This window comes from Sceloporus occidentalis, unplaced genomic scaffold (assembly GCF_023333645.1).
Source record: "Sceloporus occidentalis isolate IW3139 unplaced genomic scaffold, rSceOcc1.0.p SCAF_150, whole genome shotgun sequence".
Classification (NCBI taxonomy): Eukaryota; Metazoa; Chordata; class Lepidosauria; order Squamata; family Phrynosomatidae; genus Sceloporus; species Sceloporus occidentalis.
This window is the reverse complement of record NW_028317130.1, coordinates 1262444-1279895: the sequence shown is the minus strand read 5'-3', so window position 1 is coordinate 1279895 and position 17452 is coordinate 1262444. Positions and strand designations below refer to the sequence as shown.

The 17452-nt window shown below is 39.0% G+C and overlaps 1 protein-coding gene across 3 annotated transcripts in view; it reads left to right on the top strand.

Annotated features, from left to right (window-relative positions):
- Window positions 1-17452, top strand: part of LOC149280660 (regulator of G protein signaling 12-like) — a 91832-nt gene that overhangs the window by 61321 nt on the left and 13059 nt on the right. The window contains exons 13-18 of one of the 3 annotated variants that reach the window (XM_089500189.1): window positions 1493-1619; window positions 4710-4806; window positions 9944-10014; window positions 10973-11126; window positions 15513-16127; window positions 16258-16354. In XM_089500189.1, the coding sequence (XP_089356315.1) occupies window positions 1493-1619; window positions 4710-4806; window positions 9944-10014; window positions 10973-11126; window positions 15513-16127; window positions 16258-16354 (1161 nt within the window). Of the gene's footprint in view, window positions 1-1492; window positions 1620-4709; window positions 4807-9943; window positions 10015-10972; window positions 11127-12745; window positions 12953-15512; window positions 16128-16257; window positions 16355-17452 lie in introns of those variants that run through there. The other 2 variants (XM_089500188.1, XM_089500190.1) reach the window with 2 other exon arrangements.

Sequence of the window (17452 nt, the reverse complement as noted above, 5' to 3'; positions counted from 1 at the left end):
TGTTAAGTTTAAGTACCTTGTTGCTTAGGATCAGAAACATGAGTGATAATTGCAGGTTGGAAGACCATATAGGCCATACAAATAGCACTCCTGTTTCCATAGAATTAGGAGTTTTACCCTTGCTCAGTGCCAGGATCAGTTCTTCCCTCATTGCATTTGTAAATTCAGATATAGTATCAAACTGTAGTTTGTTATCATATGAACATACCTTTTCAGTCTATGATTTTACCTCTTCTGATTTAGATCCAAATAATGGTTTGTCAGAACAGGACAGGAGACAGGGGAGGGGGGACAATGAGTGAACACAGAGTTCATTTTTAAAAGGAGATGATATGCACAAGAGGGGAGCGGGCTGATCCAACTTGGAATCCTGTTGTGAGTGGAATAGGATGTTGTCTATCACACTTGCTTTGTATTTGTAAAAAGCTGTTCATACAATTGTTAATTACACAAATGGTGTCACATTTAATTTGACTTTAATAGCTTTGTAGCATAACAGGAATGCTCCAGTACTTAGAATCTAGATGGCCAAGTCTCTACATTTGTAGAGGATTTCTTCTTGTGTATTAATCAACTGTACAGTGTTAAGATGATCAAAAATACTTGAGGCATTTTTCTTACTAGCCTCCAGATTATGGAACATTAATCACACTGGGAGCCTGCCTCAACCCAGCCTCTTATATTCCGATGGAAATTAAAGATTTCATTCACGGGTGCTTTCAGAGGCCAGGAAGAATGGAAAGCTGGCCTTTATACTTCTTTTTTGGTAATTCTGTGCTTGATTGTGATGGAAATATTATATCTCTTTGAACCATTTGCATTGATGATGTAAAATCCTAGAAAAATAAGTATATGATCTGTCAAAATAACCATCATGATTCTAATTGAATTTCTAGACCTTGAAATGGTAGCTCTACTATTCAGTGAATGTAGTGGGGAGAGCATTGTGGGAAGAGAGTTCAAATTAGAGAAATTTACATTATTCTGCAGGTTCCTTGGTGATTCCTAGAACTAGAGTTATGATTTTCTTCTTTCCAAAGAGGCTATTCTGGCCTTTGTACTATACCAGCAGCTTTGGAGCAACCACACCGTTATTTCAGAGATAAGAACTGTCTGCACTGGGCCAATACATGTATTAGGACAAACCAAAGTGCCATAAAAGTGTGCAAGTTTTTGAGTTTTCAAGAACTTGGATGTTTACACACTCTTGTGACATTCTGAATAATCCTAATCTATGGAAATAGTCTCTTTTCCCTAACAAACCATGGTGGCTAGCATTATTTGTTTGGGATTTTTGTTTAATAATTGCTTTGTTTTCCAGATACCTGATGCATGATTGATCTGTGAAGACAATTTGCTTCTTAGTGTAGTTACATAGCGATGAAATAATGCATTACTCAAAGCTTCACGTTCCTAAACAGGATTATAAATCACTTCTATGTTCTGAATTGTTTTTAATAACAAAATGTTTTAAAATCTTCATATCTTTCAGGCTGGATCTCATTCCAATCAATAGATCTGTTGGCCTAAAGGCTAAACCTACTAAACCAGTAACAGAAGTCCTACGGCCAGTGGTTGCGAAATATGGTTTAAATCTTAATAATCTTGTGGCAAGGCTAGTAAGTAATTCCTTAAAATAAATTAACATCTTTGCTTATCTATAAAAGAAGTACCATATTTTCCGGCATATAAAATGACTTTTTAACCCAGGAAAATCTTCTCAAAAGTCAGGGGTCGTCTTATACACCAGGTACATATACAGATAGATAATCTTGGGCTTTTTATTTTCTTGATGCCGCCCATTTCCCATTGGTTGAGAGTCAGACAAAATTGCAGAAGCCGACCCCACCATCCCCGCTCTGCCTCTTCTTCTTCACACAAAAAGGGAAGCGCTACACTACAATTCCCAAGAAGCCTTGCACACTGCAAATAGTAGTGGAGGGCCAGCAGTGAGCGGAGGTGGTTCATTCTCAGAGAGGGATTGAAAAAGAGAGGTTAGTGAACTAAAATGGAGGCTTGAAATGATGATATATATATTTAAGTGGTCCCCAAATTGTGCTCATTTAAGGGATTTTGGACTTCATCTCCCAGAATCCCACACTATTGGCCAACATGCCTGAGGCTTCTGGGAGATGAAGTCCAAAATTCTTTTAAAGGACATAGTTTGGGGGGAACCACTGATATACTGGAACTAGGTTAAGGCTCTATAAGGCAGTGCTTCCCAAACTTTGGTCCTCCAAGGGCTTAGGACTTCAGCTCCTAGAGGCCCCAGCTAACCTAGCAAATAGGAATTCAGGGAGAGGAAGCCCAAAATATATAGAGGCCCAAAGTTTGGGAAATAGTACTATAGGCCACAGTGCTCCCCAAACTCTGCTCTTTAAGAGGATTTTGGACTTCAGCTCCCAGAATCCCAGGCTATTGGCCAACATGGCTGAGGCTTCTGGAAGATGAAATCCAACATCTCTTCAAGGGCACCGTTTGGGGACCACTGCATAGGGCAAAGGATAACCTCTTGGGTTCTTCAGTACAGGTCTGTTAAGAATTAATTTAAAAAAAACAAATTACACTTTGCATGATTTCTTTTGCTTCAGGGACTCAACGGTTCCACAGTATTTTATCCTCTCAGCATTCCTGTCAGGTAGGTCAGGTTGGTGCAGTGGCTTGAGTGTTGGACTATGGTCCAAAACACACTGCAGAAATAATCCACTTTAAGACTGCTTTGATTGCTTTGGCTCAGTGCTGGCTAAGTGACAGTTTTCCTGTTAAGCACCTGCATGTCATAAGCATTTGAATTAAAATTACAACCATATTGAAATCAAATCTGATGTTTTTTTTAATTTTTATTTGTTGTGCGTTGAAAGAGGGGTAGTCTTATATGGCGAGTATATCCCAAACTATATATTTTAACTGGAAAAGTTGGGGGTCGTCTTATACGCCCAGTCGTCTTATATGCCGGAAAATACAGTATGCAATCTGTGGCAAATAATAATAACAATGGCCCTATCCAGACGGGCCATTTGTATGTACTCCGTACATACTAGGATTGCCTGGGGGACGTCTCTTTTAGATGCCCGCAACCCTAGCACGTACAGAGTACGTACAAAATGTCGGCACCCTGTTCACACGGGTGCCATCATTTTGACGTAACGGACGTCCTGGTGACATCGTGAGTGCGCCAGTGGTGCACTACAGCATTACTTGCGCGCCGCAAAAAAGAAGCCGCTGCCAGGAAGCCTCGCTGTTTGGAGGCTGAGGTTTCCCACCGGCGGAAATGGAGGTAGCGGCAGACCGCCCTTTTTGGGCGGTCTGTATCCTGCCAATGATAATTATGATGATGTTTATAAAGCCAAACATATACAATCAAAGACAAAGACAATAAAACATGACAAGGTGTTGGTCGCGACCTATAAAGCCCTAAATGGCCTGGGCCCAGAGTACTTGGAGGACCGCCTCTCCCCATATAATCCGCCCCGCACTCTCAGGTCAGGAGGGAGACAACTTCTGCGAGTTCCTGTGACGAGATTTGTAATAACTTCGCAGAGGGCTTTTTCGGTCGCTGCCCCGCAGTCCTGGAACTCTCTCCCTATCGAGCTCCGCTCAGCCCTCTCCCTTGAGTCCTTTAAGAAGAATTTGAAGACCCATTTGTTTCGGCAAGCTTTCCCTACCATGTCTTGAATTGTTATCTGCTCCTGTAATGATGTCTGATCGTGTTTTAGCTAGGGGGTTTTATTGATGTTTTTATTGGTTTTAAGTTAGGAATGAATGATGGCTTTTATGATGTTGTATGGTTTTATCTTGGGGGGTTCCTATGTTATATAATGTATTGTTATTGTTTTTGTTATTATTGTTAACCGCCGTGATCATTGGAACGGCGGTATATAAATAAACCTTCATTCATTCATTCATTCACTATCAATATACATAAATTCCCAATATCCCACCAGCCACTATCAGTCTCATTACAATGCAGCAGCTTTATCCAGTGAATCAAAGAGTTAGGTCTTCAATGCCTAATAAAAATGGGTGAGATCTTCCTCCAGCTGGAGGTCCAAAGGAAACTATTCCACAGATGAAGGGCCAGCTCTTGAAAGGCTCAGAGCCTTGCCAGAGTGGTGTGCATCAGTGGATCAGACTGTGCATCTCAAATTCCTGGATGCTAGTTGAGCTGCCAGGTACTGAGGGAAAATACAAGAACCAAACGTTTGAACCTAGTACTGGACTCAACTGGTAGCAGTGAAGGGATCTATGGAGGGATAATTTTTTTTAAATGAACCATGCATAGTTTTTCATTTGGTTGGTTGGTTGGTTGGTTGGTTTTTAAAGCTATTTCTTTCTTTATCCCTTTCTATTACTGCTTTTTCTTCAAGATTATACATGTGTATGTGTAATTTGTGATCACTGTATCCTAAAGACTAGAGCAGGGAAGGGGTAGGCAATATGGTGCTATTCAGATGTTTGGATTGCAGGTTCTGACAAATTTAAAGGGAAGACTCATTTATAATGATATAATAGTTGAATATGTACTATTTAAAGATAGACAATTCAGTCTTTTCTTGTGACAGTTTTCAAAGCAAATTATTTTATTCCTATCCTTCAAAGTAACAGATTTGTAGAAATTCTTTGTCAAATGATATTTTTATTGCATGGCCATTAATCAAATTGCTTCAAAAATATTTATATTCTCCTGTTGTGTCAAAATTTGACCACAGAATGGTGAGCAGGAACCATTAGACCTTGGTGTTCCCATTTCTAATCTTGATGGACAGCGTGTTATCCTGGAAGAAAGGCTACCAAAGAAGGGAAAAGGTAAGCAGTGTTGAAAATTCATTAATTTTTATTAACCTAGTGCAACTTCCCTTAACACTTCCAGAAATAAAGTTATTATAATAAATAGCAGGAGTTCAGTCAGGGCTAGTGCATGACATTTTGCATTGATTATTGTGCTGTGTGCTTTGCAGTACATTTGTTCTTTGAGTTGTTAGTTGAATTTTAGTAAATTGTTTCCTCTGTTTCTTGGTGGTGACAGGTTTGGTTTTTTTAGGATTAAGATTGGATTCAGAGATGTCTTTTGGAATACTGGGGGGATAGTGAGACTCTGGGTACTAGTAGTAAGTTTACATGGCAGACTACAATTCTTGGTTGTGTCTAAAGGCCACTGAACACCATTGATTTTCTTCTGAAACACTGGCAGACATTATATATATATATATATATAAAAATTTGGTCAAATAGGCATCCTATAATTGTGTTAAAACATCCCTAGAAGAATGGATAAATTAGCTTACTTATATTCTTAAAATATATGATCCCTGTAGATTGGCCAATATGTGGGATTTGATCAGGCATGTGGTATTATGAAGAAATTTTATTTATTTATTTATTTATTTGTTTGTTTATTTTCAAGGATTTATATCCCACCTTTTCCCCACAATGAGTTTCAAGGCAGATTACAATAATAAAAAATTGATTACAAAAGCTAACAAATAATTAAACATTACCAACATTAAAACGTAAGTTAAAAACAGTATGGTTAAAACTGGTGGAAAGAGAACAGGAAGGGCAGGATGGGGAATTATCTATGCTTAAGGTGCATAATATAGTGTAAAAAAATTGCAGGCTGTGTTAGAAGACAATGATGATGATGACTATTATTATTAATATCCTGCTTCCCCCACCCCAAAGTTGGAACTCAAAGTAGCTCCCTCCTCCTGGTTGACTGGTAGATAATCCATGTGTAAAACCCATCCATAAATATATAATATGATTCTCCACATGGCAACATGGTGATTTTTTTAACAACCCAAGATTTATTGTGGGGTAGTACATTTCAAAATCTTAATCTCAGTGCATAGCAAGTATAGAAATGTTTAATTATCTTCAGATTCATGATGCAAATTTTGAAAATTTGGGCTGTTTAACACCAATTGAAAATTCTATGCTAGTGTCCCTAATAAAGTGTTCATAGGAAAAATTTACTACCACTACTACTGTCATGAAGATTCCTTAAAAATAATATTTCAGAAGACATCAGAGAAAGATTTGAGATTATGGATTTATATGCCCAGATGTGGCACTGGATCACTGATAATAAGGGGAGAAATAATGATTATGAATCTGAAATGGTTTTTAAAAAATACACCAGCTTTATATAACTCACTCCTTATCTTGACTCATTGGCCAGCCAGTGAGGTCTCAAGATAGCCGAACAACAAAACGACTTTGAATGCTCCTCCCCCTTCAATCATCCACTAGACCACTTCTTTTTCCTGCCGTCACCCACTACAGAGCTCTTTCTTATCACTCCCATTCCCACTGGTTACCCCTTCTCCCTTCTTAGCCTAAGGGTGCTTTCTCCTCTCTTCTTTCTCCTCCTTATTCTGCAGTGGCTCCAGTAGGAGGAAGGAGGGAGGTCATTATAAAGAGGAAGAAACTTATTTACCGTGTCACTTTAGACAACACACTAGGAAATCAGGCTAAACTGAACCACTGTGATAGTGGGGCTGTTCTGGCCAATGATGCAGCTCCCCCATTGCTGGAGCCACTTCAGCAGGTATCAGAGGAATCTGCACCTCATTCCGGTGCTCATGCGGTTACATCATTGCCTGCAGAGCGCATGGCAGACTCAAATCTGGATCACAAGGGCGCCTCACAAAGGGACGCAATGATTGTGGTACAGGTGAGAGAAGAGTCTAGGGTGAAGGACTGACAATAGATTATATGCCATTTCCCTGGGGCTCCAGCTGTGGCCAAAAGAACAAAAAATCTCATCCTCATATGCTGCAGTGTGCACGTCAGTATTCAAGCACCATTACAGCTTCACAATTTCCCCACCATTTTTTCACAGAGGGATGATGGCAACCTTTTTGGCAGCACATACATCACCTACAAATTGGAAGGTGCTGGTCCTCACAAACCTGTTCCCCCAACAGCCAAACCTGGTCATTAACCGCATGTTAAAGGCAACACTGGAGGGTTATTCCCTTTTTTTTTTCAGGGGAGGGGTCAACCCTTTCACTTCTTAGGGAGCAGCAGGGACATCAGAATGGCCAGGAACAGCATGGCCTTCTTCATAGCCATGATCAGTAGGGCCACTATCATTGCCAAATGCACTCTCCCCCGCACCCAATGAGGCATTCAATTAGGTTTTTGTCAGAGTGGCGTCTCCCACCTCCTACTCCCTTCCCCTCACCAAACAAAAATCTCATCAGACAGCTGGTCCTGGTGATAGTATGTGAGCCATAATGCTGTAGTAAAAACAACTTTTGGAAGCCCAGGCTGCCTGTCAGGAACCCTTAGCAATTTCTCTTACAACCAGTGTGTCGCCTAAGAAGCAAGTACAATTTCATCATAAAGCGTCACAAGGGGCTTCAAGTAAGGCCATCTCTGCTCAAAGCCTGTCTGGTAAACAAAAGGCAGTATCTCCTGTTCACTCCTCTGAGGATTGGGATTGGGATTCCAATGGGAATGTCTGCTCTTAGGAAAGTAGCTCCAGGAACCTGGGGCGATGCTGGTGATTCTGAAGAAGAGGAAGGGGAATGGTCTGATTCTGGTTCAAATCAGGATGAGCCCTCCGACCACTTGTTTCATTCTGAAAATTTTGTTCCCCTGTTATCCAAGGTCTCTTTAGTACTAGGGGTTCACTTCACCAAGGCCAGACCCAAGCACTCAATATGGGAGGACTTCTTTGCTTCTGTCCTTCGACAACCAAGGATGTATTCAAAGTAGGTGCTCTTTCCATCTTCCTCCAATTGTAAGGTCAGAATGGGCTACATCATTGCAGAGTGAAAAAGGAACCATGGTACAGAAGTTTTATTCACAAAGTGAACATGTGCTTGAAGAACTTAAATTCTTTGTGGTCTCTGTGACTCACACAAATGGATTATCCTGCACCTGTGCAGTTCATTGTTCAGAATCTTCTAGAATGTTATAGAAATGTTTTGATCATATCCCTGTCCACCTCCAGCAATCCTATATAAGGGGCCCCTTATTTTTCCTGTGTGCTCTACATTCAAGCTTAGCTAGTAAGAGAACTGATCTCATGGGAGGCCAAAGGAGAGGAGTCTGAAAAGTCTATTTTGTTGTTCGGCTATTGTGAGTTTTCATTGGTTCTTCCTGCCTGTCTCTGGATGGTGATGGAGAAACCCAAGTTCTGTGGATTCTTCCTCTCAAAAATCCAGAAGGAAACTTCATGGTAAGTACCCAATGTGGCATTCTGGATAATATTTTGTGTGCCTGGTGAAATAAGCTGTAGTCCACAAAAGTTGTATTATAAATTTGCTAGTCTTTAAGAGGCCATAGGATTGTTATTTCTGCTGTAGCAGACTAACATGGATACCCTTTAGAAACCATTGTCATGGTGATGACCTAGAAGGAAGCAGTAGTCAGGTCACTGCCTTGCTCCCCTGTACCCTAGCTAACTATAGACCAATTTCTAGATTGACTACTGAAGACAAGGGGATCAAACATTTGTGGTTTCTGAACTTCAGACTGTGTGTTGTGATACGAGTTTGTAATATCTATATCAATCTGATTTCTATCATGTTTTTGGGAAACATTAGGTAACCGCTAGGTCAAATTACAATTGCATTCTATTTAGGTTTCCTGAACAGCATCTGTTCTTATAATTGACTGTGGTATCCATTTGAACTGTTTTGCCAGATTGAGTCAGTCTGTTGGGGGGCAAAGTCCAAAAGGTGCTGCTGCTAATGACTGTTTCTCCCTTTAGCAATTGGATTATATGGTATTGCTGGGTTCTATCATGTTTCCCATGCTAAATGAAGCAGTTATTGGAGGTCTGCATGAATCTTTGTGCCACCAGTAAGAGAAACAGAGTATGATGTCCTCAGTATGCAGTATTTAATTTTTTCCCCATCATTTACCAGGCAGGAGATTGCAATCCCCAATTAATGTTTAGAAATCACAGTGGGCTGAAAGTAAATATACTTGTCTTATAAGTCTAAAAATTTATGCCCGAAAATTTACTCCAAAAGCCTAGGTCGACTTATTTATGGGTCAGTATGGTAATATGATAGCAGTTCTTTCAGATCTCCCCATGTAGTTTCTTTGTGTCCTGAGCCAAGCAGATAGTCCTTGATGATTGATTGATTGATTGATTGCTGTTTGTTTAACAGCCCTACCTGCATGGGAAGCCTCGTATTAATTTCTGCTTCCCTCTTGCCACTCACATACACACACTGAAGGAGCCCTCAGGTTTTACATTGATCTATCCACGGGTCATGTCAAAATCCATAATTTTGGCCCCAAAACTTGCCCTCAACTTATACATGAGGTCGACATATAGTTGAGTATATACGATAGTTAACTAAGACATAATTCAAACAAGCTAGGAATACTTTTGGTCACTCAGAAACCCAATGGGAAAAGCAAGTACAATGAGCTCTTAGTATCCTCTGGGGTTTGGTTCTAGGACCTCCCATGCATACCAAAATCTATGGATGCTCAAGTCCCATAGGTGAAGTAAAATGCTGTCCTTTAAATAGATGCATATATATATTACACACATATATATTTCAAGCCATGGATGGTTGAACCCATGGATAAAGAATTCATGGATATGGAGGCCCAGCTGTATCCCTGGCAGTGTTGCTTCAAAGCTATTTTCCCGGAATGTTTTACCAAAATCCCCAGAACTCCCCAATATTTACCAGACTATTCAGTCAAAATCCTCATAAAGAAATTAATTAAATTTCCCGGATTCCAGGGAATTCCCCGCTGATCCCTGCTCATATGGAGGTTTATGCATACATACCACTGAATGTATACAGACAACCCCTTTGGACCTTTCTATTAAACACAGGGAGGTCAAGGTGGAGTAAGCTTGTAATGGGTATTTCCCAATTCTTGATCATACATCAGTATATTTACATATGTTTTATGAGAAACAGCACGTTTTGTAAATATCATTAATTTCTGTTATTTACAGAGCAAGGAAAGGGCACATCTTTAAAACATGGTGCAGCTATAATTTCTAACGCAGGAAATCAAGCACCCACAGTAAGTTTTCTGAAATCATTTGTCACTCCATTGTGCTTCCAAAATTAATAACTGTCAATGAAAAGAATAACTGAAAAATTAAATTGGATTTGTTTATTTCTAATGCTATCCTATGTCACATTAAAATATATTGTTTACATATGTGGGTTTGGACTTCTGTTACTTTCACCAACACATGCCATGTGTTATGTTATTTTCTTCTAATATGAGTTGGATGATATGCCCAAGATGTCTATGTCAAAGGACTAAGCTACAGGTTACATGATATTTCCCCCAGGTTTTTCCCATGAAAACGGGCAACAAAAGGCCACAGTACTGAGTGGTTCATCACCAGGGAAAAGAATGCCTAACCCTTTGCATTTGCCTTTTGCCCATATTACTAGAAAATGATTAGAAGGAAAGGCATGATGTAGCTCTCATTATGCCCCCCTTACAGCTGTGTGCAAGGTTGTTTTCCTGTTTTTCATGGGAAATATTGCTGAGGGAAATTTACATTCAACTTTGTGTACTGTAGATAATTTGGCCCCAACAAATGTTCTGTGTGTGTTAGTATGTAGACATACTTCTATTATTATTTTTTTGGTGGATTTTTCGGGCTATGTGGCCATGTTCTAGGAGAGTTTCTTCCTGACGTTTTGGCAGCATCTGTGGCTGGCATCTTCAGAGAAGATCTTTCTCTGAAGATGCCAGCCACAGATGCTGGCAAAACATCAGGAAGAAATTCTTCTAGAACATGGCCACATAGCCTGAAAAACCTACAAAAAACTATGGATGCGAACCATGAAAGCCTTCGACTTCACATACTTCTCTTTTGTTGTTGTTGTTTATAATTTACTCAAGACATTTGTTTAATCACAGTTGAGTGTACAAAACAAATGTTATTTATAAATAATTTATTTCATTCACTTTGTGGTAGTATGCAAATATAAGTAGACCTTTACCTTTCCTTCTAATACAGGGAGAGGGAAGAGCTCTAGGAAAATCTAATTCTATTAAAGTAAAAGGAGAAAGTGGAAAAAACTCTAGGGATTTCCGTCTAGCAAAAAGAGAAGACAATATTGCACAGACTGGGGAAAAAATGTTTCAGAAAATTAATTTGGATGAAGCAGAGGGTATGTCTTTTTTCTAAAGTCTATGCAGTAGTATTAGTTTTCAAACTGAACTTAACATTCATGTATAAAAGGTTTTTTTTTTAAAAAAATACTAATGCTTGCTGTTAACTTTAATCCACTTTGGAATTACTTGTATTTTGTGGGCAAAAGTGTTTAGAAAGCAAGTGAAAAAGATAAAAACTGTAATACTTGATGATTTTGTGAGTTTGAACATTTTTCTTTCAATTCTGCAGTGTGCATTATTTGTTTAATCTGTTATTGGTGAGAACAGAATATTTTATAGCATATATTATATATATGTCTGTGTGTGTGTGTGTGTGTAATAGAATATATAATAGAATATATATAATATTTTTCTGTGTTTCTCTCTTAATTGGCAACAAAAATATTTCGATTAGACAAACCCATTACAAACCACACCAGTCCAAACGGATACTGTGATATGACAATATGGAAGCAATAGTGTGTTATTATAGTGGTTACTCACTAACAGATTTTCAGAGTGATTTTTACACCTAAGATGCAGCTTTTAATGGAAGCCATTCATTTTGGTTGACTACCTAGTTCTACAGGTTGAGTCTCTATTATCTGGAATTCCTAAATCCTAATCCAAAATACTCCTAACTCAAAAAAACAAAATCATGGGTGGCTAGATGGTAACACCTTTGCTTTACAATGGTTCAGTGTACACAATCTTTGTTTCATACACATAATTATTATGTATAAAATAACCTTCAGGTTATGTGAATAAAATGTATATGAAACAGGAATGAATTTCATATTTAGACTTGGGTCTAACCATCTCCAAGATACCTCATTATGTATATGCATATATTCCAAAATCCACAACACATCTAGTTCCAAGCATTTCAGATAAGGAAAAATCAACCTATCTGAGCCATTGTGGTGTAGTGGTTTGAGTGCTGAAATAGGGCTCTGGGAGACAAGAGTGCAAATCCCTACTGATGTGATTGACCCTGGGCAAGTCATACTGTCTTAGGCCCGATACAGACGAGCAAAAAGTGCCATCATGGGGCCGATTTTAGGGCTTGGAAATGCAGAGCTACTGTGCACCCTCGGCGCCATCATGGCTCACCCCCATCGACACAGGGGCCACCATGATGACATACACACGGTGCAGCCTTTAAATGGCACAGTGCCACATGTACATCATTGGTGCGCACGAGGGAGCCAATGGCACAACAGGCACACCCAAAAAAGAACCCACTAGAAGCAGGTTCTTTTTATGCCTCCCGGAGGCTGCACCATTTGTTTGGTGCACCCTCAGTGTGGGGCAAAAAGGGCGGCCGCAAACCGCCCTTTCAGGGCAATCTGTACAACCCCTTAATCTCAGAGAAGGGCCATGACAACAAATCTTACCAAAAAAACCCCACATGATAGGGTCACCATAAGTTGAAATGAAGGCACACATCAACAACAACAGACTAGTTATATATGGGTGAATAACTCTGTAAACCCACTAAGCTGTTGTATAAAGTAGTTTGTACAGGTCCATATGCCACTTGATTCATGTCACCTCACTAAACTTACACAAGGCAGGCAGCAGTAGAAGTAGGTATCCCTTCTGCTTTTTAAAGCTTTCCTTTTTTTTTTTTAAGTTGTTTTAAAGCAGGGTAGCAGGGATGCCCAGAGTCATTCTAAGAAAATGAAAATGACAGAAGATTGCAGCCATGCTTGATTCGTTGGCTCTGAGTACAGCTAGCCTAGGCATCCTGAGTTCCAAAATGGGGGATGTAAGACCTTGGAGGGCCCTTCAGTATCTCTGGGCTCTGGTATTTGTTTCATCCTGACAGGTGCTGACTTTGGGCCTAAGTATGTGTGTGTGTTGGACTATTCTTTTTGTTTGTTTTTGTTTTGTTTAAATCTGCATGTCTTCCTCCATCCCATCTTTATAACTTCAACATAAAATCAGCCTCCTTAATTCCCAACATCTTTCATAACATCTTGTTTATCAGATACCAACTTGCCTTGGAAATCTACATTTCTGAGACTTGTGATATATTTAGTGGGGGGGGGGAAATGTAAATCTTAGGTACATTTAAAATATCCACATGACTAAAAGGGTTTATATTTGGAATATGTATACAAACATTCTTTAGTCATTGGGAAATATATATGTGTATATTAGGAAAAATGTCTATCCATATGTCTGTATGAGAAGAAAAACAGTTTCATATTCCAAAATGGAATTTTTGGAACAGGAAAAGAACATTGATGGAAATTTGAGAAACAAAACTAAAAACTGACCAATTTGCATGTGTTGCTTTCCCCACTACTTTCTTTCCTCTTCCATAAGTAGAGTACACAGCCTTTACCAACAGGGAGTTTGCTTGTGGAAGTTCACACCACTCCTAACAATCATTACCTGAATAACAGTTTAAATAGTTGAATTTAAGTAAAACAATAACATTATAGCTTATGTATTCTTGTATTTCATTAAACATCCATGTTTGTTAACTGTTGTGAATGAACAAAATATCTTTTTTTTAAAAAAAATGTAGACACTCAGCTCGGTTCACACATGAAAAGCTTAAAATACAGTTCCCTGTAGCTCAGTCATCTTCCTCTTCTTGTCTGTTCATAATCTGGAAAAGAAAAACAAGCTTTCCTGTTTTATCTGGTCCCAAACAATTTCTCAGTTTAGAATAAATTAGTTCAAAGGGAGAACATATTCTTTCTATGCCAGCAGAAGAAGCTACTGCTGAAATCATTACTTTAAGAGTCTCTAAATCCAAGTGCTTAAATACTTCCCCCAGTTCACTGGTGTGACTTTCTTTAAAACATAATCAGCAAACATATATTTACCCCTTAGCTCTGAAGTTTATTATAGTTGGCAGTACAGATGGATGATTGCTTGATACCCATGTCATAACTAACTCCTCTTTATACGGGCTGCCTACAGCCCAGACACAGGTAAGTATGGTAATACCCATTTTCATCTTTTAGATCCCTTGTCTCAGCAGGATTTAAGGGTGTGATTATCTCCATAGAAGGCTGATTAGATCACAAAGCTACAGTTCCCAGAATACCCTAGCATTGAGCCAGGGCAGTTAAAGTGGTGTCAAACAGGATTATTTCTGCAGTGTGTTTTGGACCAGTAAAACCAAGCATCTGTTGTAATATCCTTTAGATAGAAAAACTGCCCAATAATATTACAATAATATTGTAAATGGATTAATGGAATTTAGGGCCCAAACAGACAGGCCAAAATAAAGCTGCTTCGGGTCACTTTGGAGATATGCTGTTTAAATGATACATGCATCTTAAGAGGCCAGAAGCTGCACCAAAGCTGCACTCCAGTCCTTAGGACTCAAGCATGGCTTTGGCACAGCCTCCGGCCTCTTAGGACCATGCAATCATTTAAACAGCATACCTCCAAAGTGACCCGAAGCAGCTTTATTTTGGCCTGTCTGTACAGGCTCTTATTAACCAAAAAAATTAAACATTGCATGAATATACAGTCTCATGCTACTTAATTAAAAACTAATCCCAGTTTCATGATGAATAATCTTTGGACCATAATGTATATTAAATAGAAAAAAATCTTTACAGAGATTTTTCCTCAAAACGCATTTAATTAAAACAATCTGATTTCAATTTTAAATAACAAATTTTAAAAATCATGTATTTTTTCACACACACCCTGAATATAATAGATCTTAAATAAGATCTAATCCTCTTTGAAAGAGGCTTGCTAAATGTGTCCTGCTGTTTGTTTAAACCTCCGGAGCAACATGGATGGTGGGAGAGGTGAAATGAGGCAGTACATGCATTTAACCATAAACCTTTGCAGCCAAATCTGAGTGGGGGGAAAGGGGTTACTTTGGAGTTATGGTCTTCTCATGCTAAATGTTTTTGGGTCCTGGTGTTACTGCTCGAGTCTTTTCTGATCCTTATGGTTTTTCTCAGTTTTATGCTACTTAATTTTCTACTGGGCCATTGGATGTGTTCTAACTATCAAGTGGCTATTTAGGTAATCTGTGAGAATGAGTTATCCCATTCTTGTCAAACATAACTACAAACAGGAGCCGATAGTATCTTTTAAAATAAAATGCTAAAAGTGGCAACTAGATGACAATGTGACAAGCGAAAATTAATTAGACAAAACTGTTAGAATATTTGAAGTTTTTAGGATTAGAATTACTTTTCACAATTATTTTTGGTATTTATTCACATGATTTACAATGTAAAATGAAGATGTTTCTAATTAATATGTGGAATCCTGTTATCCTTTTCCAGAATTGTTGGAGTAACATGGGAAAAAGGAGTAAAATATGTGCCATTAGCAATGAATTCTGTTAGTTGTTTTGTTGTGTCATGGAATTTTGTAACTAAATCAAGTCTCTTCTCGGTTTCTTACAATAGAATTCTTTGAGCTCGTCTCCAAAGTGCAAAGTAACAGAGCAGATGACCAGCGAGGGCTGCTGAGAAAAGAAGATTTGGTTTTGCCTGAGTTTCTTCATTTGCCTTCCTCTGGAGCAGACCCTTCTTCATTTATACTTGCTGGAGCTAAAGGCTCCAGCAAGAAAACTGAACCTCCTGATGTCAAGGACATGTATACACAGCTTGGTGGAAAAGGGGGCTTCATGAAAAACTATAGTGAAAGCTCAACTATGAAAATCAATCTTTCAGAAAATAAACAGAAACCAGCTGTGATTAGCCAGAAGACTTTCAGCGCACCTTCTGGCACACCTTTATCTCCAGTCCTGCCATTGCAAGATGCCCCAATATGGAAAAGGCAATCTAAAGAACTGCAGACTGAATGTGTTCAAACTGTTGAAGATGAGAATGTAGCAGACTTGACGCTCGTAGCTGAAGGAGACATCAACAGCCCAAACAGCACATTGCTGCCACCATCACCGCCACCGCCACCATCGTCACCCTCTTCAGACAAAAGCACTCTTGAAGGAGCTAAGTATCCACCTCCAGTTTTACTAACAGATAATCAGGAAAAACTTACTTACGAGAAATTGAAAACAGGTATTTCGAAATTTTAATTGTCTTTAATATGGCTATTCATTACATTTGTTTCAATAATCATTACATCTATTTACACTGTAAATTGTATGTGCAAAAAGTGTAACTGAACTCTATCTTTTGTGCATGTCAGGGCTGTACTTTTGGAGTGGGACAGAAAAAGTGTATACTGTGCCTTGTGTGTTCCTTCCCTGCATTATGCTTCTGTCTATCCACTCTGCAGCCAGCAAGTGAGTACAGGGCAAGTCATCCCAAGCAATGATCTATTTATCTGCATTTCCCATGTTCCTGGTTTAATATACAAGCATAAAACTGAGAACATGAGATACTGCTTGTCTGTCTATGCTTTCACTATTAAAGGAAAAGCATTGCCTTTTTATACTTTGAAAACAGATCAATAACTGTTTGGAAAGGCCAACTAAAAAGTAGCATTTCCAATTAAACTTTCCTTTAACATTCTTGAAGCATATCATCATTTGCTGTTATTTTCATTGTGTCTTGCAAATAAAAATAACCATCCCTTGGTTTCAACATTATTAATGAAAAGCATGGGTGTGCTTGTACAAGACATGTGTTCACCAATCTGTATAGACACTCACATGTGAACATATGTGCAAATGCCACATGGTAACTTTTATTGGCACCAAGGCCTTTATTAGGACAAACCAGATAAGCACAGAATTGTGGGTAAGCTTTTAAAGTCTCCATATCTCATAAACAAAATGTTATGAAAGGTGCTGGGAGTGAGGGAGGTGGATTTTATGTTGAAGTTATAAAGATGGGGTGCAGGATGACATGCAGATTTAAAATGCTGTTGTTGTTTTGTGCCTTCAAGTCATTTCCAACTTATGGCAACACTAAGGAGAACCTGTCATAGGGTTTTCTTGGCAACATTTGTTCAGTGGAAGTTTGTCATTGCCTTACCCTGAAGCTGAGAGCATGTGACTTGCCCAAGGTAATCGAGTGGATTTCATGGCCAAGCTGGGAATCAAACCCTGGTGTCCAGAGTCATAGTCCAATACTCAAACCACTATGCCGTGCTGGCTCTCACATTGTACGCATTAGGCTATATCAGGATTATTTTCCATTTTTTCCTCCACTCGCACAGAGAGGAGGAGTCAGCTTTTAGCTCTGACCAGCCTATTCCAAAACCATGGCTGTACAGGCAGGGGGCAGAAGATATCCTCAAAGTCAAGGCATAATATGAGAAGTGGCTTAGAAAATCACTAATCCTTTTTCTTTCACCCAAAGCCTTCCTTACCTGCCACTGTTGCATGTGTTTCTACAAATAGCATATCTGCACTAATGGAGCAAACAGGATCCCAGCC